Here is a 24,275-nt window from a genome sequence, read left to right on the forward strand (position 1 = left end):
CTCAATCGGGTTGAGGTCAGGACTCTGACTGGGCCACTCCAGAAGGCGTATTTTCTTCTGTTTAAGCCATTCTGTTGTTGATTTACTTCTATGCTTTGGGTCGTTGTCCTGTTGCAACACCCATCTTCTGTTGAGCTTCAGCTGGTGCAAAGATGGCATTAAGTTCTCCTGCAAAATGTCTTGATAAACTTCGGAATTCATTTTTCCTTCGATGATAGCAATCCGTCCAGGCCCTGACGCAGCAAAGCAGCCCCAAACCATGATACTTCACAGTTGGGATGAGGTTTTGATGTTGGTGTGCTGTGCCTCTTTTTCTCCACACATAGTGTTGTGTGTTTCTTCCAAACAACTCAACTTTGGTTTCAACTGTCCACAGAATATTTTGCCAGTACTGCAGTGGAACATCCAGGTGCTCTTGTGCAAACTGTAAACGTGCAGAAATGTTTTTTTTGGACAGCAGTGGCTTCCTCTGTGGTATCCTCCCATTAAATCCATTCTGGTTTAGTAGATTCACTAACAGAGATTATAGCATATGCCAGAGACTTTTGTAAGTCTTAGGCCTCATGCACACGACCGTTGTGTGCATCCGTGGCCGTTGTGCCGTTTTCCGTTTTTTTTTTCGCTGACCCATTGACTTTCAATGGGTCCGTGGAAAAATCGGAAAATGCACTGTTTTGCAGCCGAGACCGTGATCCGTGTATCCTGTCCGTCTAAAAAATATGACCTGTCCTATTTTTTTGACGTACAATGGTTCACGGACCCATTCAAGTCAATGGGTCCGTGAAAGAACACGGATGCACACAAGATTGGCATCCGTGTCCGTGATCCAGGGCCGTAGGTTACTTTCATACAGACGGATCCAAAGATCCGTCTGCATAAAAGCTTTTTCAGATCTAAGTTTTCACTTCATAAAAACTCATATCCGACAGTATATTCCAACACAGAGGCGTTCCCATGGTGATGGGGACGCTTTTTGTTAGAATACACTACAAACTGTGTACATGACTGCCCCCTGCTGCCTGGCAGCACCCGATCTCTTACAGGGGGCCGTGATCAGCACAATTAACCCCTTCAGGTGCGGCACCTGAAGGGGTTAATTGTACTATCATATCCCCCTGTAAGAGATCAGGGCTGCCAGGCAGCAAGGGGTAAGACCCCCCCCCTCCCCAGTTTGAATATCATTGGTGGCCAGTGCGGCCCCCCCCCTCCCTCCCTCTATTGGAATAATTCGTTGGTGGCACAGTGTGCGCCCCCCCCCCCCCAACCCGGCCCCCCCCTTCCTCCCTCTATTGTAATAATTAGTTGGTGGCACAGTGTGCGCCCCCCATCGGCCCCCCTCCCTCTATAGCATTAACAACATTGGTGGCCAGTGTGTGGCCTCCCATCTCCCCCCCCCCCCGATCATTGGTGGCAGCGGAGTTCCGATCGGAGTCCCAGTTTAATCGCTGGGGCTCCGATCGGTAACTATGGCAACCAGGACGCTACTGCAGTCCTGGTTGCCATGGTTACTTAGCAATAGTACAATAGTAGAAGATTCATACTTACCTGCTGGCTGCTGCGATGTTCGTGTCCGGCCGGGAGCTCCACCTACTGGTAAGTGACAGGTCTGTGCGGCGCATTGCTAAATGAACTGTCACTTACCAGTAGGAGGAGCTCCCGGCCGGACACAGACATCGCAGCTCCCAGGTAAGTATGAATCTTTTACTATTGTACTATTGCTAAGTAACCATGGCAACCAGGGCTGCAGTAGCGTCCTGGTTGCCATGGTTACCGATTGGAGCCCCAGCGATTAAACTGGGACTCCGATCGGAACTCCGCTGCCACCAATGATCGGGGGGGGGGGGGGGGGGAGATGGGAGGCCGCACACTGGCCACCAATGTTGTTAATGCTATAGAGGGAGGGGGTCCGATGGGGGGCGCACACTGTGCCACCAACAAATTATTACAATAGAGGGAGGAAGGGGGGGGCCGGGGGGGGCGCACACTGTGCCAGCAACGAATTATTACAATAGAGGGAGGAAGGGGGGGTGATGGGGGGCGCACACTGTGCCACCAACGAATTATTACAATAGAGGGGGGGGGGGGCCGCACTGGCCACCAATGATATTCAAACTGGGGAGGGGGGGGAGTCTGCCCCCTGCTGCCTGGCAGCCCTGATCTCTTACAGGGGGATATGATAGTACAATTAACCCCTTCAGGTGCGGCACCTGAGGGGTTAATTGTGCTGATCACGGCCCCCTGTAAGAGATCGGGTGCTGCCAGGCAGCAGGGGGCAGTCATGTACACAGTTTGTAGTATATTCTAACTAGAAGCGTCCCCATCACCATGGGAACGCCTCTGTGTTAGAATATACTGTCGGAAATGAGTTTTCACGATCTAACTCATATCCGACAGTATATTCTAACATAGAGGCGTTCCCATGGTGATGGGGACGCTTCAAGTTAAAATATACCATCGGATTGGAGAAAACTCTGATCCGATGGTATAAAAGGGACTCCAGACTTTACATTGAAAGTCAATGGGGACGGATCCGTTTGAAATGGCACCACATTGTGTCAATGTCAAACGGATCCGTCCCCATTGACTTGCATTGTAATTCAGGACGGATCCGCTTGGCTCCGCACGGCCAGGCGGACACCAAAACGACTTTTTTTTCATGTCCGTGGATCCTCCAAAAATCAAGGAAGACCCACGGACGAAAAAACGGTCACGGATCACGGACCTACGGACCCCGTTTTTGCGGACCGTGAAAAAATACTGTTGTGTGCATGAGGCCTTAAGCTGACACTCTAGGATTCTTCTTCACCAAATTGAGCAGTCTGCGCTGTGTTCTTGCAGTCATCTTTACTTACAGGACGGCCACTCCTAGGGAGAGTAGCAGCAGTGCTAAACTTTCTCCATTTATAGACAATTTGTCTTACCGCGGACTGATGAACAACAAGGCTTTTGGAGATACTTTTATAACGGTTTCCAGCTTTATGCAAGTCAACAATTCTTAATTGTAGGTCTTCTGAGAGCTCATTTGTGCGAGGCATCATTCACATCAGGCAATGCTTCTTGTGAAAAGCAAACCCAGAACTGGTGTGTGTTTTTTATAGGGCAGGGCAGCTGTAACCAACACCTCCAATCTCATCTCATTGATTGGACACCAGTTGGCTGACACCTCACTCCAATTAGCTGTTGGAGATGTAATTAGTCTAGGGGTTCACATACTTTTTCCACCTGCACTGTGAATGTTTACATGGTGTGTTCAATAAAAGCATGGTAATATTTAATTATTTGTGTGTTATTAGTTTAACCTCTTCAGGACACATGACGTACCGGTACGTCATGTTGTCCTGGTACTTAAGGTACGTCATGTATGGTTCCGATCACTGCCGCCCGGCGGGCGGTGATCGGAACCCGGTGCCTGCTCAAATCATTGAGCAGGCACCTTGGCTAGATGCTCTGGGGGGTCCTGTGACCCCCCCATGTCAGCGATCTCAGCAAACCGCAGGTCAATTCAGACCTGTGGTTTGCTGACATCGCAGCACAGATGTCACAGATGTCAGACGTTTATACCAGAGTGTCAGCAATGTGCTGACACTCTGGTATACCCACTGGACACCAATGAATATTCAAGAGGAGGCGGGCGGGGGATCGCGATCCCGCCTGCCGCACCGCCCGCCTCCCGCACCGCCTGCAACACCCCTCTGCACCACCCGCCGCATAATAATCATTCAGGGGTGCAGGGGGGGTGAAAATTTTATATTTTCGGCATTTTAAAGCGCAGCAAATAAAAACTTCCAAGAACTCGCTATGCCCATCAGGAAATACCTTGAGGTGTCTTCTTTCCAAAATGGGGTCACTTGTGGGGTATTTATACTGCCCTGGCATTTTAGGGGACCTAAAGCGTGAGAAGTAGTTTGGAATCCAAATGCGTAAAAAATGCCCTGTGAAATCCTAAAGGTGCTCTTTAGGATTTGGGCCCCTTTGGGCACCTAGGCTGCAAAAAAGTGTCACACATGTGGTATCGCCGTACTCATAAGAAGTAGGGCAATGTGTTTTGGGGTGTATGTTTACATATACCCATGCTGGGTGAGAGAAATATCTCTCTAAAAGTCAACTTTTCCAAAAAAAAATTTATACAAAGTTGTCATTATAGAGAGATATTTCTCTCACCCAGCATGGTTATATGTAAAAAGACACCCCAAAACACATTGCCCTACTTCTTCTGAGTACGGTGATACCACATGTGTGACACTTTTTTGAAGCCTAGGTGCGCAAAGGAGCCCAAATTCCTTTTAGGAGAGCATTTTTAGACATTTGGATTCCAGACTTCTTCTCACGCTTTAGGGCCCCTAAAACGCCAGGGCAGTATAAATACCCCACATGTGACCCCATTTTGGAAAGAAGACACCCCAAGGTATTCCGTGAGGGGCATGGCGAGTTCATAGAAGTTTTTTTTTTTTGGCACAAGGGCACAAGTTAGCGGAAATTGATTTTTTTTTGTTTTTTTCTCACAAAGTCTCCCTCTCCACTAACTTGTGACAAAAAGTTCAATCTTTCATGGACTCACTATGCACCTCAGCGAATACCTTGGGGTGTCTACTTTCCGAAATGGGGTCACATGTGGGGTAGCATGTTAGGGGCCCTAAAGCGTGAGAAGAGGTCTGGAATATAAATGTAAAAAAAAATTTCATGTAAGATTTTATTTTTTGTCACAAGTTAGTGGAATATGAGACTTTGTAAGAAAAAAAAAAATAAAAAAAATAAAATCAATTTCCGCTAACTTGTGCCCAAAAAAATAAATCTATGAACTCGCCATGCCCCTCAAAAGGGGGGCGATTTTACGGTGTTTTTGCAGTGATCAGAAAAAAAAAATTCAAGTGTGCGCACAAGATCAGGCCTGATCGGGCGAACACTGCGTTTTTTGTAGAGCCTATAGAACATGTCCTATTCTTGTCCGCAATTGAACAAGAAAAGGTATTTTCTATATAGTTCTGGCAATGTGCGGATCCTCAAAATGCGGAAAGCACATTGCCGGTGTCCGTGTTTTGCGGATCCGTGGTGTCCGTGTTTTGAGGATCTGTGGATTCACGGATCCGCAAAACACATACGGATGTCTGAATGGAGCCTTACAGGGGGGTGATCAGGGAGTCTATATGGGGTGATCACCCCCCTGTCATTGATCACCCCCCTGTAAGGCTCCATTCAGACGTCCGTATGTGTTTTGCAGATCGGATCCGTGGATCCGCAAAACACATACGGACGTCTGAATGGAGCCTTACAGGGGGTGATCAATGACAGGGGGGTGATCAGGGAGTCTATATGGGGTGATCAGGGGTTAATAAGGGGTTAATAAGTGACAGGGGGGGTGTAGTGTAGTGGTGTTTGGTGCTACTTTACAGAGCTGCCTGTGTCCTCTGGTGGTCGATCCAAGCAAAAGGGACCACCAGAGGACCAGGTAGCAGGTATATTAGACACTGTTATCAAAACAGCGTTTAATATACCTTTTAGGGGTTAAAAAAATCGCATCTACAGCCTGCCAGCAAATGATCGCCGCTGGCAGGCTGTAGATCCACTCGTTTACCTGCCGATCCTGTGTGCGCGCGTTCACAGGAAATCTCGCGTCTCGCGAGAGGACGCGCCGGCGCGTCCAGGAGGAATAACAGGGCCGCCGCCAGGACGCAATCCTGCGTGCGTCGGTCCTGAGTCGGTTAAGCAGACTGTGATTGTCTATTGTTGTGACTTATATATATAATTTTTTATTTTTTTCGGGAGTGGAGGCTCAGACACAGAAGCCCATGGAAACACAGGGAAACCCTTCCATGGTCTTCCAGGTCCGTGCCTCGTCACTGCAAAAAATAGGACATGTCCTATCTTTCTCCGCATCTTGCGGATTGCGGACCCATCAAAGTCAAAATTTGCACCGCGATGCAGAGTTCACATGGCCTGTGCCTGTGTTTTGTGGTCCTGTATTTTGCAGTCCGCAACACGGTCATAGCCGTTTGAATGTTCCCTAACCCTGGGTTCACACCTGAGCGTTTTACAGCGCGTTCAAACGCGCTGTAAAACGCTTAAGACATGAAAACCAATGCTTCCCTATGGGAAGGGTTCACACCTGGGCGTTTTACAGCGCGTACGAACGCGCTGTAAAACGCCCGACGCTCAAACAAGTACTTGAGCTTCTTTGGGGCGTTTTGACGCGCGTTTGTGGCCATAGGACACTGCAGTCAATGACACAAACGCGCGTCAAACGCGCGTTTACTATTACAAAAAACGCGCATAAAAACGCGCGACAAAAACGCGCGTAAAACGCGCGTTTGAGGAACGCTTAGGTGTGAACCCAGGGTTAGATGCATTGAGAGGACTCCTCTTTGAGTCCTGTTCATTAAATACCTCTATGCAACATGACATGAGGCTACATTTGAAGGATACAGTTTGCAGAAAGGATGAGGGTGGAGGCTCTTACTGTCCTCATTGGGACACACCCTTCCAAGCATCTCTCTGCCATCAGTGACATAAGCCTGTGGCTTTGGCTGCTTGTATTTCACATTTTCACTTGAGCCAATAATTTTCTTCTGCAAATCCACTCCATGCATTAAACAACACGGCCCCAAGCCCTGTCTGAAATCATGAATATATTATGATGCTCTTGGACACAGGCGAGTGCAAGGCTTATCGTTACGGTGATTACAGCATCCAAATTTACGGGGTAATATTGTACTGTCATGGTGATGCTACAGTACTTCCTTAAATCATGTCTGCTTCAGCTGCTGCTTTCTGGGAGTTTTCATTGTGGTAACGTCCTGGTGTGGCCGGCAGAGAATAGTCACTTGATGAGCCTGAAGCTGATTATGCAGGAACTGCTTTCCAGAGGACATAATGTCACCATGCTTGCCGTCACCGCCTCACAACAACAGGTAGCATCTGAATCCTCCAATCTTCACATAGAAATGGTAGAGGTAAAATTTACTGCTCAAGAACTTCATGCAGTTTGGGAAAGATTCATTCACTTCTGGGTGTATGAAAGTCATAAAGTCTCAGTCTGGAGGATGTATGGGACACTGAGGACCCTTTCAAGAAATGTCACATACATCCACAAGCATATATGTAATGGAATATTAAGGAGCAAAAGTCTCTTGGAGAAACTTCATTTGTCTAACTATGACATTGTGCTCTCAGACCCTGTCATTCCGTGCGGGGATCTTCTTGCTCAGAAGCTAGATATTCCTTTTATATATAGTCTGAGATTTTCCCCAGGTTTTGTGTTTGAGAGACTGTGTGGCAATGTCCCGGCACCTGCTTCATTTGTACCTGCGGCTACGTCTGGACTCACGACACCCATGTTTTTCTTGGAAAGGGTTCAAAATGTTCTGTTGTATCTTGTACATGATCTGTTACAGCTTCTGATTTGGAAGCAGTGGGACAACTATTACAGCTATATCATGGGTGAGTTCAAATGAAAAATACACTAAGAATTCATAATTCTAAGCAAAAAACAATAATATTCAGTAGAATACCTCTTTTCATAGATGTGTAGTAGGAGTTTTTTTTAATGTATTATACAGAATTTAATGAGGTTGTCCAGCCCTTGATACTTTTTAATACCAGCTCAGATTGGCATAAAATAATAAAAAGAGTGCTACTCACCTTACTTACTTTTCCTTAATTTCTCCTCCCTGGTCCCTCGTGACATACATAAAATGCCTGCTCTGTCAATCTCTAGCTGCTGTGGTCAATGATTGGCTGAACAGGCATTTTTTTGTTTGAAGAGATGGGACCAGGAAGTGGAGACAAATGGGACCCAGTACATGTTGGATTGGGAGCGGCAGGGGAGGAGGGAGTTCAGTATGCCTTACTCTATTGTTTTACACCGATCTTACATGGGTTATCCCACAACTATATATTACATTGCTGTGTTAAATTACACAAAACATAACAATTTTCCAATTACCATTATTAAAGGGGTTGGTCACTTTCTGGTTACTGTTGAGTAATGTGTATGTAAGATGACTATATGACATTTACTAATATAGCCTTTGTTAATATTATGTGCCATTTGCTATATGTCATGTCGATTTTTTGGGTAAATCTTCTGTGCTGTCCGCGTCACATGGCTGCTGATGGAGGATCATGTGACCAGACACATCAGTCTGCCTCCTGCATACAAATGCACAGCATCTACAGAACAGAGCAAGTGCAGACGGCAGGCGCAGTGTATTTGTATGGAGAAGACTGAGTGATTTGCCCGGTCACATGACTCTCCATCAGCAGCCATTTTATGAACAGGATTTTTCTGTGGAGAGCACAAAAGACTTGGCTGACAAGGGGGGCATATCTTATGAAATATAGAAAATGGAGGAGAATATCAACAAAGGCTATGTTAGTAAGTGCCATATAGTCATCTCACAAACACATTGATCAAGAGTAGCCAGAAACTGACCAACCCCTTTAATAAAAATGTTTTGTGCCCCCAGGATTCCTCCTATGCACAAGCAGCAGAGTTATTACTGCTGTAGTGCGTGTCAGCCAGTGAAAATTGCTAGAAACAGTTTCTTCTCACTGGCAGGACTGCCGGTATTCAGGTAAACATGGGAAGGGGTAACACCTTTTACTAACCCCTGGCCCCTTTACACAACCTTGACCCATAACAAACAACACCGACAACTGTGTCACTTTATTGCTGGGTGGTGATCGGCCACAGCTTCTTTATTAAAGTGGCAAACCTTAATAAACCATAATATCGGAACAGTATGCCAAACGCTGGACTCCCAGCGGGCAAGTTAAACCGTAATCATCAGAGTGGTATGCCCACCGCTGGACTCCTAGTGGGCAAGTTAAACCGTAATCATCAAAGCAGTATGCCCACCGCTGGACTCCCAGCGGGCAAGTACGCCATCTGCTTCCACCATATCTCTGCTGTACTCAAATGCCGCCAGCTGTGACTTCATAAACTCAACCAGAATTTGCAGCTCTCCAAAGCCAAAATCATCGGAGCGATATCCAAACTGCTGGACTCCCAGCGGGGGCTCTGAAGAATAGAAAAAACAAAACAGAATAACCAAGTATCCATAACTGATCACAACCGAGCACCTCACCCGCCTCTCAGAGATAACCGCCACTTGCAAGAGGAAGTGACCGGAACAGGGGAGGGGTATATTTAACCTTCAGGATTCCTGCACCGCCCCCATCCTGTCTAAGGAGGATCCCCAGAGAATCAACCCTTAATGGCCCCCTAATCTACCACCTATTTAACCATTAACATGATGGGGCCAGCTCCCTAAATGCCCTAGGGGGAAAAGGGGGAAAAGGGGGAATGGGGGGAGGACCATCAGTCCCTAAGCACCCTCCCTATACAGTCGGGTGCTTGCAATGAAGACAAGTTAATGTACTAAGGGGGAATCAAATCACCATAACGTGCGATAAAGCGATACTTAGACTCCATTTGAACCATCTGCTATAACCCAATGGCGATAAGTGAAGTGCATGTATGGTGCTACTGCCAAGGTATTTGCACAGAGTGCCATGGTTATACAGTCCTGGCACAGCATAGGTTCAGGAATTGAGACTGTGCCATGTGCAGCAGGAGCAGAGCTCTAACATATGGCTGGGCACCTGCTGCAATTGCCAGGATCAGAGCTAGCTGCCCTTTGTTACAGTTGATGGCAATGACACCATGTAAGTGGTCTAGAAAAGGGGAGAGGGGCTCCCTCCGTACCCTATCTGGCCCCTTGAGAAACAATCGCCGGATTCTGACAGTGGCCATGGCAACCGAAGGCCTAACAATGGCCTCAAGGGTTGCAAGGTAGGGAAGCATATTAGGCCATAACAAAGACAGGGTTTAATAGGCTAACTGCCAGTGTAAAATGCATAACAATATCTTACCAGCAATCAGGGTATTTTTCCCCTTATTCAGTCTTTTATTGAAGACTAGATAAGAGGAAAATGAGCAGGTGCCTGGCTATATGTTAGAGCTCTGCTCCTGTTGCAGATTGCATGGGCTCAATTAGGGTTCGGCGATATAAAAAAATTCCTACGACAATGATATTAAGTCTATCATGAAAACTATATATAATCGAAGTAAATATCCATTTAAAATAAAACATGCAGGAAATGTGGTGACAGACTCCGTCCACTTCCACTTCTGGTCCTCAGGCAGCCCAGACAACAAGGTGACATTATAACTGTAGCCCCCATACAGTATAATGTCTCCTTGTTGCACCCATACATTATACAGCAATGTCTCCTGGTTGCTCTCCTAGTATGGGGCAACAAGGAGACATTATACTGTATGTGGCTTATCTTGTGTTGCCCCCATACATTATAGTAATGTCTCCTTGTGGCAAAACTGCCCCACACCATGTAATGAGGCCCCGGCCGGTGAGTGAGTGTTTAACAGGGCTTTCACTCACCAGTTTCTACAGTACAGTGTATATACGGGTTGCAGGGTCAATGTATACAGTTATATGGGGTATAGCACAATGTATATAGGGTGCAGGGTCAGTGTATACTGGTATATGGGGTACAGCAAAGTATAAACAGGGTGCAGGGTCAATGTATACAGTTATATGGGGTACAGCATAGTGTATATGGAGTGCAGGGTCAGTGTATACAGTTATATGGGGTACAGCATAGTGCATATGGAGTGCAGGGTCAGTGTATACCGTTATATAGGGTACAGCCTAGTGTATACGGGGTGCAGGGTCAGTGTATACAGTTATATGGGGTACAGCATAGTGTATACGGGGTGCAGGGTCAGCGTATACAGTTATATGGGGTACAGCCGAGGGTATATGGAGTGCAGGGTCAGTGTATACAGGTATATGGGATACAGCACAATGTATATTGGGGGCATGGTCAGTGTATACAGTTATATGGGGTACAGCATAGTGTATACAGGGTGCAGGGTCAGTGTATACAGTTATATGGGGTACAGCATAATGTATATGGAGTGCAGGGTCAGTGTATACAGGTATATGGGATACAGCACAATTTATATGGGGTGCAGGGTCAGTGTATACAGTTATATGGGGTACAGCATAGTGTATATGGGGTGCAGGGTCAGCATTATACAGTTATATGCAGTACAGCATAGTGTATACAGTTGCAAGAAAAAGTATGTGAACCCTTTGGAATGATATGGATTTCTTCACAAATTGGTCATAAAATGTGATCTGATTTTCATCTAAGTCACAGAAATAGACAATCACAGTCTGCTTAAACTAATAACACACAAATAATTAAATGTGACCATGTTTTTATTGAACACACCATGTAAACATTCACAGTGCAGGTGGAAAAAAGTATGTGAACCCTTGGATTTCATAACTGGTTGAACCTCCTTTGGCAGCAATAACTTCAACCAAATGTTTCCTGTAGTTGCAGATCAGACGTGCACAACGGTCAGGAGTAATTCTTGACCATTCCTCTTTACAGAACTGTTTCAGATCAGCAATATTCTTGGGATGTCGGAGGTCATGCCACAGCATCTCAATTGGGTTGAGGTCAGGACTCTGACTGGGCCACTCCAGAAGGCGTATTTTCTTCTGTTTAAGCCATTCTGTTGTTGATTTACTTCTGTGCTTTGGGTCGTTGTCCTGTTGCAACACCCATCTTCTGTTGAGCTTCAGCTGGTGGACAGATGGCCTTAAGTTCTCCTGCAAAATGTGTTAATAAACTTGGGAATTCATTTTTCCTTCGATGATACCAATCTGTCCAGGCCCTGACGCAGCAAAGCAGCCCCAAACCATGATGCCCCCACCACCATACTTCACAGTTGGGATGAGGTTTTGATGTTTGTGTGCTGTGCCTCTTTTTCGCAAATCGCTAAATAAGCTGCATTCGCCGTATAAGAAGCACTGCTATTTTCCCCCCACTTTTGGGGGGGGGGGAAAAGTGCGTCTTATACGGCGAAAAATACAGGTATGTTTTTAGGAGAATCTACTGAACCAAAATGATATATAACATTATGTATTGATAAATCGCAGTTAAGGATTATAAGTAGCCCAAAAAAAATATAAAAGACTTTAGTGGGGTGACACTGTTACAATACACTTCCAATGTTTTATATTTATACCTTTTTAGAAAAAACACTGCTGCACTGTCTGCAGGCAGGGCACAGTGGGCACTGGGCTGGGCACTACTTGGGCGCTGGAGCTGGACTGGAGAGGAGAAGAATGATTTCAATTCTCCCTCCCTGCCTCTCTCTCTGATGTCACTTCCTGTATGGACCTGACTTCCTTATCAGAGAGGAGGAGGGAGGGACTAGTCTGGGAGGAGCGAGGAGGAGCAAAGACTGGAGACCGGAGACTGAACACAGTGAGTGAGCAGCTGCGCTGCCTGGAATCATTCACTGTGTAGACTAGAGGAGGGAGGGAGGGAGGGGAGGGACTCGGGGAGGCTTGGGAGGAGCGCTGGCTGCGCTCAGCTGACACCCGGCCACAGCTGCCTCAGTGAGTGACGGCGGCTAGCTTATTTTGTGTAGACTAGAGGAGGGAAGGGAGGGACTCGGGGAGGCTTGGGAGGAGCGCTGGCTGCGCTCAGCTGATCACCCGGCCCGGCTGCCGCAGTGAGTGACAGCAGCTAAGCTTAGGTCGGACAAACACTGTCTGCTACGCGGGCCACATGACGAGGTCTGGCGGGCCGGATTCGGCCCGCGGGCCTTGTGTTTGACACCCGTGCTCTAAAGGAACAACTTTTAACAAATGAGACAGTGGAATAAATGGCCCAAGTGTCATTGAAAAGGGTTTAGGCAGAAACCCTTGAGTCCTGTGTGGGGGGCCTGGTTTGATCCTTGCTATGTGGCCCTTACTTCTATATGTAAGCCACTGTTGATGGACCTAATTTATGAAAACGAGTGCAGTAAAAACTAGAGTTGTTTAGAGATTCCAGCTTATCAGTTCTATCAGTTCTATAAATGAGACATTATTTGATCAGAGGGAGAAATAAAGACAAAGATCAAAGGCCTGAAGGCTACCACACTTGGTTCTCATGTAATCCTAAAATATGCTGAATCATGGTTACACTGTGAATCCTACCGCCAGACCAGGTGTGTCTGATCTGTAGGTACTTTCTATGCCATTGTACTCATTACAATTCAATTTTCTAATGGTTTAAACCTTTTGGTCAAATATTTTTTTTTGTGAGGTTTAAGTACCAATGAATGTGGTTCATTTAATGTTATTCTTATCATGGAATGCTTCTTGTGTTTGGAGTACATTAAAGTGAAACAAGTAGGTCAAGCAGCTCCAAATCAAATATTTCCGACTGGTAGTAGACCAGTTTCAGATGAACGTAATTGGTGCATTTTTGTGCATGTATGACAGGCACACTTTTAACATTTGTATTATAGGTGCATCTTTACCAGGGGTGGATTGGGAACTTAAAGGGAGTCTGTCACCTCCATATGGCCATATACAGTGCTTACATGGCTCTGTAGCACACCTATACAGGATTGTAACGGTTACGGTACCTTTGTCTTTGTCTTTAGACTTGCACCAGCAGGAAAAACGAAGTTTGATTCATATGCAAATGAGCACTCGCAAGTGCCCAGGGGCGGCGTTCAGTGAGCCCAGGCTGCTCTGCCTTCTTTTCACTTTACTCCTCCCCAGCCTCTGCCTTTGCCCGCCCTCCAAGTCTCTTGCCTCATTGATAGGTCCGGACTTGGAGGGCGGGCAAAGGCAGAGGCTGGGGAGGAGTAAAGTGAAAAGAAGACAGAGCAGCCTGGGCACCTACACACTGAACACCGCCCCTGGGCACTTGCGAGTGCTCATTTGCATATGAATCAAACTTCGTTTTTCCTGCTGGTGCAAGTCTAAAGAACAGAACAAAGGTACCGTTACAATCCTGTATAGGTGTGCTACAGGGCCATGTAAGCGCTGTATATGGCCATATGGAGGTGACAGACCCCCTTTAACCACCTCCGGACCGCCTAACGCACATGTGCGTTCCGGAGGTGGCAGCGCTGCGCACAGTCACGCATATACGCGTCATCTCGCGAGACGCGAGATGACGCGAATATGCGCGCGCGCATGTGCAGTTCGCGCCGGCATTTCACACAGCAGTATTTCGTCAGCAACCTGCCAGCCAATGATCGTGGCTGGCAGGTTGCTGATTTTTAAAAAATCCAATCAAAGTGCCAGATAGCAGATCATATTAGTAAATATGATCTGTTATATGGCTGCCTGCTCCTCTGCTGGTTCTTTTCGTCGGTTGGATCCAGCAGAGGAGCAGGCTTCACAGTGAGTACACCAAACACTACACTATAGCCCCTGATCACCCCCCTGAACCCCAATTAACCCTTTGATCACCCCTTTGATCACCCCTGTCAATCACAAGTGAAAAGAAAAAAGTGATCAGTGCAAACTGTCACTTTTTTTTTTTTTTTTCACTGTTATTGACCGTTAGGTTTTAGGTATAGTTTAGGCCCCTTGGTTAGGTAGTTAGCGATCAGTTAGCGCCCAGCCCACCGCACCGCAGTCCGTTATTCGCTGATTAGCGTATCGCTAATCAGCATTTGTACTTTTATAGTATCTGGAAGTGATCAAAACTGATCACGGTCAGATCTATAATTGTATAAGTGTCACTTTAGTTCGCCCTCCACCCAAAACGCAGTGTTTGCCCGATCAGGCCTGATCGGTCTCCCACACGTGCGTTCGCCCACACCCGCCCCACCGCAGTGACAAAAAAAAAATTTTTTTTTTGATCACTGCACATTCACTTTACACGCACTGCGGCGATAAAAAAATCAGTTTTGATATTTTTTATCAATCGCAGCGGCCTCCGGTACTTCGCTAGCCTCCCCTTTGTAAGACAGGCTTGCTTATTTTTTCTTGGGTAGTCTCAGGGAATACCCCTAAATTTAGTTGCCCACATGTCTAACAGGGGGTATTCCTCTGAAGAGGCCTACAGGCTTCTGACCCAGTCGGATGAGGAGTGGGAACCCTCATCTGATGAATCCAGCGGGTCAGAATACGAACCTGTAGAAAGCAGTGGCTCTCTGACCCAAAGTTCGGACGAGGAGGCTGAGGTCCCTGATACCACCAGGCGTACCCGGCCCCGTGTCGCTAGACCGCAGGTTGCGCAGGATCCGCTTCAAGAGCAGCAGAGTGGGGCTGGTGCTGTCGGATTACGTGGTGAGGCATACACCAGCAGCCCAGCCCTCCCTGGACCTAGTACCAGCACTGCCGTACAACCTGGTGAAGTAGCGAGCACCAGAAGGGCAGTTGAAGCTGGTACGGTGGCACGTGCAGTAGTGACCCCGTCGCAGCCACCGCAAAGACGTGCCCGTAGAGCCCCTAGAATCCCAGAGGTGCTGGCAAACCCTGATTGGCAGTCCCCAACTTCAGCCGCACCTGTAGTTTTCCCTTTCACTGCCCAGTCTGGAGTTCGGGTTGAGACGGCTCAGATCGGTTCGGCCCTGGGATTTTTTGAGCTGATCTTGACTGCGGAGCTTTTAGACATAGTTGTGGCCGAAACAAACAGGTATGCCACACAATTTATCACCGCTAACCCGGGAAGCTTTTATGCCCAGCCTTTCCGGTGGAAACCAGTCCAAGTTTCCGAACTTAAAACTTTTCTGGGCCTCCTCCTCAACATGGGCCTGACAAAAAAGCATGAATTGCGGTCATATTGGTCCACGAACCCGATTCATCACATGCCCATGTTCTCTGCTGCCATGTCCAGGGCACGTTTTGAGGCCATCCTGCGGTTCCTGCACTTTAGTGACAACACCGCCTCCCGTCCCAGGGGCCACCCTGCTTTTGACCGGCTCCACAAAATTCGGCCCCTCATAGACCATTTCAACCAGAAATTTGCAGATATTTATACCCCAGAGCAAAACATCTGCATAGACGAGTCCCTGATACATATTACCGGGCGCCTTGGCTTCAAACAATACATCCCAAGCAAGCGCGCCCGGTATGGGGTCAAATTGTATAAGCTCTGTGAAAGGGCCACAGGCTATACCCACAAATTTCGGGTCTATGAGGGAAAAGATCAGACCCTGGAGCCGGTCGGTTGCCCTGACTACCTGGGGAGCAGTGGGAAGACAGTTTGGGACTTGGTGTCACCCTTATTCGGCAAGGGGTACCATCTTTATGTGGACAATTTTTACACAAGTGTGGCCCTCTTTAGGCATTTGTTTCTAGAACGGATTGGCGCCTGTGGTACCGCGCGAACTAGTCGCGCGGGCTTCCCCCAACGGCTCGTTACCACCCGTCTTGCAAGGGGGCAGAGGGCCGCACTGTGTAACGAAGAACTGCTCGCGGTGAAATGGAGAGACAAGCGTGACGTTTACATGCTCTCCTCCATTCACGCAGACACGACAATACAAATTGAGCGAGCAACCCGTGTCATTGAAAAGCCCCTCTCAGTCCACGACTATAACCTCCACATGGGAGGGGTCGACTTCAATGACCAGATGTTGTCTCCGTATTTAGTTTCCCGACGCACCAGACGCTGGTATAAGAAGGTGTCTGTATATTTAATTCAATTGGCTCTGTACAATAGTTTTGTTCTCTACAGTAAGGCTGGGAGAACTGGATCCTTCCTCAAATTTCAGGAAGAGATCATCGAGAACCTCCTGTATCCAGGAGGTTCCGTGGCCCCAACCACCAGTGTAGTTAGCCATCTACACGAGCGACATTTCCCCAATGTCGTTCCTGGTACCTCAACCCAACAGTCACCCCGAAAAAGATGTCGTGTCTGTAGCAGGAGTGGAATAAGGCGTGACACCCGCTATTTCTGTCCTGACTGTCCGGACCACCCTGCCCTATGCTTTGGAGAGTGTTTCCGGAAGTACCACTCACAGGTACACTATTAGCATAGGGATCATCTCACCAGGACAGGCACACAGGGCTATTAGGGCCCATTCACTCACTGCTGCTGCAAACGTCTCCTTTCACATGGGACAAAGTGCATAACGCACTTCGCCACATCTTTGGGCGATTTGCGCTTTGCACATTGACCCATGGAAAAGGAGAGGTTTGTTCTATAAAGGTAAAAAAACAAAAAAACAAAAAAAAAAACACACCAGTAAGCAAACACGTTAATGTTCAGTTAAAAAAGTTAAAGTTTATATGTTCTGTTGCAAAGTTAATAAAATTATTGCGTTGCGGCCTGGTTTTTTTCTTTTTTTACCTTCCAGGTGGACCAACCGATTGACTAGCTGCAGCACCGATGTGCATTCTGACAGAAGCATTGCGCTGCTGTCAGATTACACGCAAGTCGGTGTATGCGGCGCTGCAAGACGGGATTTTCTCCTCTGCAGTGACAGATACGTTTGCCGAGGCATACGAGCTGAGGAGGAGGCGGCGTTCCTATGCTTTGGCAAACACTTTGTATATATATATATATATATATATAAAAAAAAAAATCCCGGCAATGATTTATTCATCCACATCGATTGATGCGAATGGAGAAATCTGGTTTGCCAGGGCATACGAGCTAAGTGGGTATGGATGTAGGGCGGAGCTCCTATGTCCTGGCAGACGCCTTTCCCCTCCATTTTTTTTTTTGGGCAGAGATTTTTTCATCCACATTGATCGATGCGAATGAAGAAATCTGTGCCGTTCATTTTTTTCTTTCAGCCCAGAGGCTGAACGGAAAAAAAAATCTCATTACCTGTATGCTCAATATAAGGAGAATAGCAGAAACTCCTAATGCTGGCCATACATGTAATGATTGCGGAGACCCTCAAATGCCAGGGCAGTACAAACACCCCACAACTGACCCCATTTTGGAAAGAAGACACCCCAAGGTATTTGCTGAGGGGCATATTGAGTCCATGAAAGATTTAAATTTTTGTCCTAAGTTAGCGGAAAGTGAGACTTTGTGAGAAAAAAAAATAATAATCAATTTCCGCTAACTTATGCAAAAAAAAAAAATTCTATGAACTTGCCAGGCCCCTTATTGGATACCTTGGGGTGTATTCTTTCCAAAGTGGGGTCACATGTGGGGTATTTATACTGCCCTGGCTTTTTAGGGGCCCTAAAGCGTGAGAAGAAGTCTGGGATCCAAATGTCTAAAAATGCCCTCCTAAAAGGAATTTGGGCCCCTTTGCGCATCTAGGCTGCAAAAAAGTGTCACACATCTGGTATCGCCGTACTCAGGAGAAGTTGGGGAATGTGTTTCGGGGTGTCATTTTACATATACCCATGCTGGGTGAGAAAAATATCTTGGTCAAATGCCAACTTTGTATAAAAAAATGGGAAAAGTTGTCTTTTGCCAAGATATTTCTCTCACCCAGCATGGGTATATGTAAAATGACACCCCAAAACACATTCCCCAACTTCTCCTGAGTACGGCGATACCAGATGTGTGACACTTTTTTGATGCCAAGGTGGGCAAAGGGGCACATATTCCAAAGTGCACCTTTCGGATTTCACCGGTCATTTTTTACAGATTTTGATTGCAAAGTACTTCTCACACATATGGGCCCCTAAATTGCCAGGGCAGTATAACTACGCCACAAGTGACCCCATTTTGGAAAGAAGACACCCCAAGGTATTCTGTGAGGGGCATGGCGAGTTCCTAGAATTTTTTATTTTTTGTCGCAAGTTAGTGGAATATGAGACTTTGTAAGGAAAAAAGAGAAAAAAAAAAATCATCATTTTCCGCTAACTTGTGACAAAAAATAAAAAATTCTAGGAACTCGCAGTGCCCCTCACGGAATACCTTGGGGTGTCTTCTTTCCAAAATGGGGTCACTTGTGGCGTAGTTATACTGCCCTGGCAATTTAGGGGCCCAAATGTGTGAGAAGTACCTTGCAATCAAAATATGTAAAAAATGGCCTGCAAAATCTGAAAGGTGCACTTTGGAATATGTGCCCCTTTGCCCACCTTGGCAGCAAAAAAGTGTGACACATCTGGTATCGCCGTACTCAGGAGAAGTTGGGGAATGTGTTTTGGGGTGTCATTTTACATATACCCATGCTGGATGAGAGAAATATCTTGGCAAAAGACAACTTTTCCCATTTTTTTATACAAAGTTGGCATTTGACCAAGATATTTTTCTCACCCAGCATGGGTATATGTAAAATGACACCCCAAAACACATTCCCCAACTTCTCCTGAGTACGGCGATACCAGATGTGTCACACTTTTTTGCTGCCAAGGTGGGCAAAGGGGCACATATTCCAAAGTGCACCTTTCGGATTTCACCGGTCATTTTTTACAGATTTTGATTGCAAAGTACTTCTCACACATATGGGCCCCTAAATTGCCAGGGCAGTATAACTACGCCACAAGTGACCCCATTTTGGAAAGAAGACACCCCAAGGTATTCCGTGAGGGGCATGGCGAGTTCCTAGAATTTTTTATTTTTTGTCGCAAGTTAGTGGAATATGAGACTTTGTAAGGAAAAAAGAGAAAAAAATAAAAATCATCATTTTCCGCTAACTTGTGACAAAAAATAAAAAGTTCTATGTACTCACTATGCCCATCAGCGAATACCTTAGGGTGTCTACTTTCCGAAATGGGGTCATTTGTGGGGGTTTTCTACTGTTTGGGCATTGTAGAACCTCAGGAATCATGACAGGTGCTCAGAAAGTCAGAGCTGTTTCAAAAAGCGGAAATTCACATTTTTGTACCATAGTTTGTAAATGCTATAACTTTTACCCAAACCATTTTTTTTTTTGCCCAAACATTTTTTTTTTTATCAAAGACATGTAGAACAATAAATTTGGCGAAAAATTTATATATGGATGTCGTTTTTTTTGCAAAATTTTACAGCTGAAATTGAAAAATGTCATTTTTTTGCAAAAAAATCGTTACATTTTGATTAATAACAAAAAAAGTAAAAATGCCAGCAGCAATGAAATACCACCAAATGAAAGCTCTATTAGTGAGAAGAAAAGGAGGTAAAATTCATTTGTATGGTAAGTTGCATGACCGAGCGATAAACGGTGAAAGTAGTGTAGTGCCGAAGTGTAAAAAGTGCTCTGGTCATGAAGGGGGTTTCACCTAGCGGGGCTGAAGTGGTTAAAGTGGCCCTGGAAAAAAAACTAAAAGTAGCCCCATGCTGTAGGCGGGACTAAATTGATTGAAGACAGGGCAAAATAAGTTGGCGGGGCCAACACAAGTAGGCAGGGACACCAGAAATAGACAGGGCCTGCAATATCATAGTGCAGCAAAAGATACTGCTGCTCTCTCCACAGTATTCAACTGTATTATTGTCCTGAGGATTGTAATACAGTTCAGTTGGGCAACTGCAGCCATTGAGCATCAGATTTTTTTATTTTATGCACTTATATAGCACTACTATATTCTGCAGCGATTTACACACATTAGCATCAAGCTACCCCCAATAGGGCTCACAATCTAAGTTCCCTATCAGTATGTCTTTGGAGTGTGGGAGGAAACTGGAGTACACGGAGGAAACCCACACAAACACGGGGAGAACATACAAAGTCCATGCAGATGCTATTCTTGGTCAGGTTTGAACTTAGGACCCCAGCACTGCAAGACACCAGTGCTAACCACTGAGCCACCATGCTGCCCATCAGATCACTATGTACCTGGCCTGTGGCCATCAGGAGAGCTTGGGTGGCCCCCTGAGCATCGGCCCATCAGGAAATTTCGCTGTAGGGTCTATTGCCTATCCACCCTGGTGTTTACACTTGTATTACATGAAAAAATCCAAATGCAACTGCAGGTCTAATGACCCAAAACTAATTGTATCATAGATTCATAGAAAATTCACACCCATATTAAACTAGTCTGAACCTGGCCTTACTGTCACAATTTGATTTATAATAATTAAAACTGGGGAGTAAGAGATGCTTGAAGCAGGGCTACTTATGCTGCAATACATTCGGTTCACAGGATAAAAAAAAAAAAAATCATTATTTCTTGCCAGTGCCATGAACCTTTGGCCATTACTGTGAAATTTGTACTTTTTGAGCTACCACTCATACCCTGAAAGCACACTGACTAATCAACATGCTTTGTACTGGTGTCTTCCTCTTGCTACTGCCTATATGCTGCCTCAACACAGTATCTGCTGGGAAGGTTTTAGCTTGGCCAACAGATGCAAGTCATTTCTTAAATCAGAGAATGATTTTGGAGGAACTGGCACGTAAAGGACATGATGTGACTGTGTTAGTCCACTCAGCATTTATGATTATGGGCGTTGAAAATATCTCATCTTTGAAATTTGAAAATTTCTCTGTTCCATTTACAAGAGAGAAGAATGAAAAGTTTTTGGATGGGTTTTTGGCATTTTGGATTTATGATTTACCAAAAATGTCTTATTGGAATATCTATGAAAAGACTAAGAAGTTTATGGCAGAACTGCTGAAACAAGAAGAACAAATATGTAACGGTGTAGTAAAGAACGAATCACTGTTAAAACAACTGAAAGAGAATAAGTTCGACGTTTTGGTTTCTGACCCAATGGTACCGTGTGGTGAACTTATTGCTGAGCTCCTTGGAGTGCCTTTTGTCTACTCCATTAGGTTTTCAATGGGTAACTCAATGGAAAGACTATGTGGTAAACTCCCAGCTCCATTTTCCTATGTTCCTGGCTCTATGGTGGAGCTCACTGACAATCTGTCTTTTGCGGAAAGACTAAAAAATTTGAACTTTTACATATTTCAAGATATCTTATTCCATATACTCTTTTCAGAACAATGGGATGGGTACTACAGTGAGGCATTAGGTAAGTATAAATGCGGATAGTGTGATGTGTGTATGAACATACTACCAAACATATGCAACTGAATTGCATATAAAAATAAAAACATATGCAACGCAATGTACTTATTTTGGGCAATAACCTAGTCCACAATGCTTTTTGATACAGTTAAAAAAAATGCACCAAAGTATGCTGTCCAAATATATGCAAAAGGGTCATGTCTTTAGCATACATTTGGCTATCGAAATCTATGGGCATGTTGGCATGTAAGTCAGAAGAACCTCTCCATGTACTGTATATACTTAATGCAGAACCCAAGTGCAGTGTTAACAGAACCTAATCGAGCAGCTGACATGATGTTAAACACCAGCAGGAAACTCTAGAACCCCAAAATATACGTATAGCACTTAGTACAAACTAATACAAGATTCATAGTTGATGTAGTAACTATTCCATTACAATATATATTTTTAAATTTTAGACCTATTTTTAGCCTTGCTTAATGGTTATAAATTGAAGTTCTATTTTGTGCTCTTTTACAACAATCCTATGATCTACACACAACAAAATCATTATGGAGAAATGGTTGTATTAAACTCTATTACATACGAGTATGTCAAGTGCAGATGCCCTTTACAGAGAAAAATTCATAGTCCAAGGACACCATTAGCTTAGTAGTCATTCTGTATACTACAAGTTGTAGCATGACATGTGCTGCTTAGCATAAGAGAGTTAGGGTGCTGCCACAGGTTCAGGTTTTTTGAAGCCAAAAGCAGGTGTGGATTATGAAAGGAGAAAGGATTAAGTACAGATCCTACTTCTCCACTTTTTTTTTATCTACTCCTGGTTTTGGCTTTAAAAACGACATAAAAAAATCTGCACATGTTGCACCCTAAGAGAGATATGGAGAAGGGAGTATCTACCAGCCACTATGTGGGCACAAGAGATGATTCCACTTATGGCCACAATTACATCACTGTATAGTTGGTTGAACATTTGAAAAGATAATGGGAAAATTTTAATGTATATAATAAAATGAGACGGATATATATCAAATGTGAATGATGCCACCCTAATAATTGTGTACAATGATGTAACTGTAGTGGTTGCATCTATCACAGTTGTGACTGGGCCCACAAGCCAGGGGAGCCCACAACCCTCACCATACTAAGGCCGGGTTCACATCCACATTAATTTTCCTGTTCTTCTGATCCCTCAGAACAGAAAAAGAAAAGAAAAAAAACGGATCCTGTATTTTAAGCATCCGTCAATCTTATTTGGCAGCTGCTTTAGCTATTTCCATCTGAGATCCTTTGTTTTAGATGGAAAAAAAAAAGTCCTCTTGAAGTGTGGTTTGGCCCACATATTGCATGCCGCATGGTAATTCTAGTAAATGGATAAAATATGGTGTGGCACAGTCCATATATGATGTCACAGTAAATACTTCTTGAGTTAACTGGCTCGCAAAGGTCTTTTTCTTGTGGGCAATAGTGGTGCAATATTTACAGTGGTTGTTGAGGCTTATGTGACTGCCAATTGGTATACTACTGGGGAGTTCCCTATTGGTCTTAAAGGGGTTCTCCGGGAATTAAGAAAATGAAAATAGTTAAATATTACTTTATAATAAATATATTCCCAAATACCTTTCATTAGTTATAATGGCTCATTTTGTTTAGGGAGCAATCATCAGGAGAAACAAAATGGCCGCCGTCCTATTAGTACAGGTAAATCATGTCTCCTCATGAACTCCATTCCTACAGAGATTCATCTGATCTTATTAGCTGTATTCAGGATTCCTGACAAGTAGAGCAGAGAGGAGGATGAAGCAGCTCTGAAGAAACTTGTCCTGCTGTGTGATTAGGAGAGGTTTTATGTGTACTAATAGGACGACGGCCGTTTTATTTGTTGTAATGATTGCTCCCCAGAAAAAAACAAGCCATTATAACTAATAAAATGTATTTAGGAATATATTTATAATAAATGAATATTTAAGTATTTTCATTCTCTTAATTCCCAGAGAACCCCTTTAAATTGTTGCACTCTACTTGGAGCTAATCTTGGCCTTCCTAAAAGTGATCCTAAGTATGGCTGGCAGTGATTCAGCTAGGGTGGGATTATTTAAAAGGACATGGAAATTAAAAGCAAGATTGTCACGGATGCTAGAATGTACAGGCCCCCCAGAGCGTTTCGCTTGGGGGACACGTGGGGGAAATGACACCATATGTTAGCATGTTGTATGGTTCCTGCTTTTCCTTCCCCTCCCCTTTTTTTGTTTTCCCGCTCTTTTTTGACAGGTTTACCTCAAGTTGAAAAGCTTCGTCCAGCATCAGCTGGTTTTAGCCGGTTTCACCTGATTTTATGACAGCCAAGGATCTTCACTGATTGGTGCAGTTTGTTGCTGGGGTAGATTGCTGGACAGCTGATTGGTGTTTATGTCAACAGAGGAAAAAAATGTGTCCTTAAATATGGGGTTTGGCGACGCCTCTGGGCCAGTTTTGAGATGACCGGATCGTCACTGCATCTGTATGATGGAGGCTTTGCTACGCTGGCTGATAGAGAAGACTGAAAGCGCCGGAGGAGAAGATTGGTTGCGAACCTGCCTGGAGATGTCGCCGCATCAAGGACCTCAAGAAGATCGCAGCTTTGAGTCGGAAGAT

At 45.1% G+C, this 24,275-nt stretch overlaps 1 protein-coding gene across 2 annotated transcripts in view; it reads left to right on the forward strand.

Annotated features, from left to right (window-relative positions):
- The first annotated feature begins 20,918 nt into the window (after window positions 1–20,918).
- LOC122944920 (UDP-glucuronosyltransferase 2A1-like) overlaps window positions 20,919–24,275 on the forward strand; it is a 60,600-nt gene continuing 57,243 nt past the window's right edge. For both annotated transcript variants that reach the window (XM_044303678.1, XM_044303651.1), the window contains exon 1: window positions 20,919–21,642. In XM_044303678.1, coding sequence (XP_044159613.1) covers window positions 20,925–21,642 — 718 coding nt within the window. In that variant the 5' untranslated portion in view covers window positions 20,919–20,924. The remainder of the gene's footprint in view (window positions 21,643–24,275) is intronic.

Source organism: Bufo gargarizans, chromosome 1 (assembly GCF_014858855.1).
Source record: "Bufo gargarizans isolate SCDJY-AF-19 chromosome 1, ASM1485885v1, whole genome shotgun sequence".
In the NCBI taxonomy this organism is placed as follows: domain Eukaryota; kingdom Metazoa; phylum Chordata; class Amphibia; order Anura; family Bufonidae; genus Bufo; species Bufo gargarizans.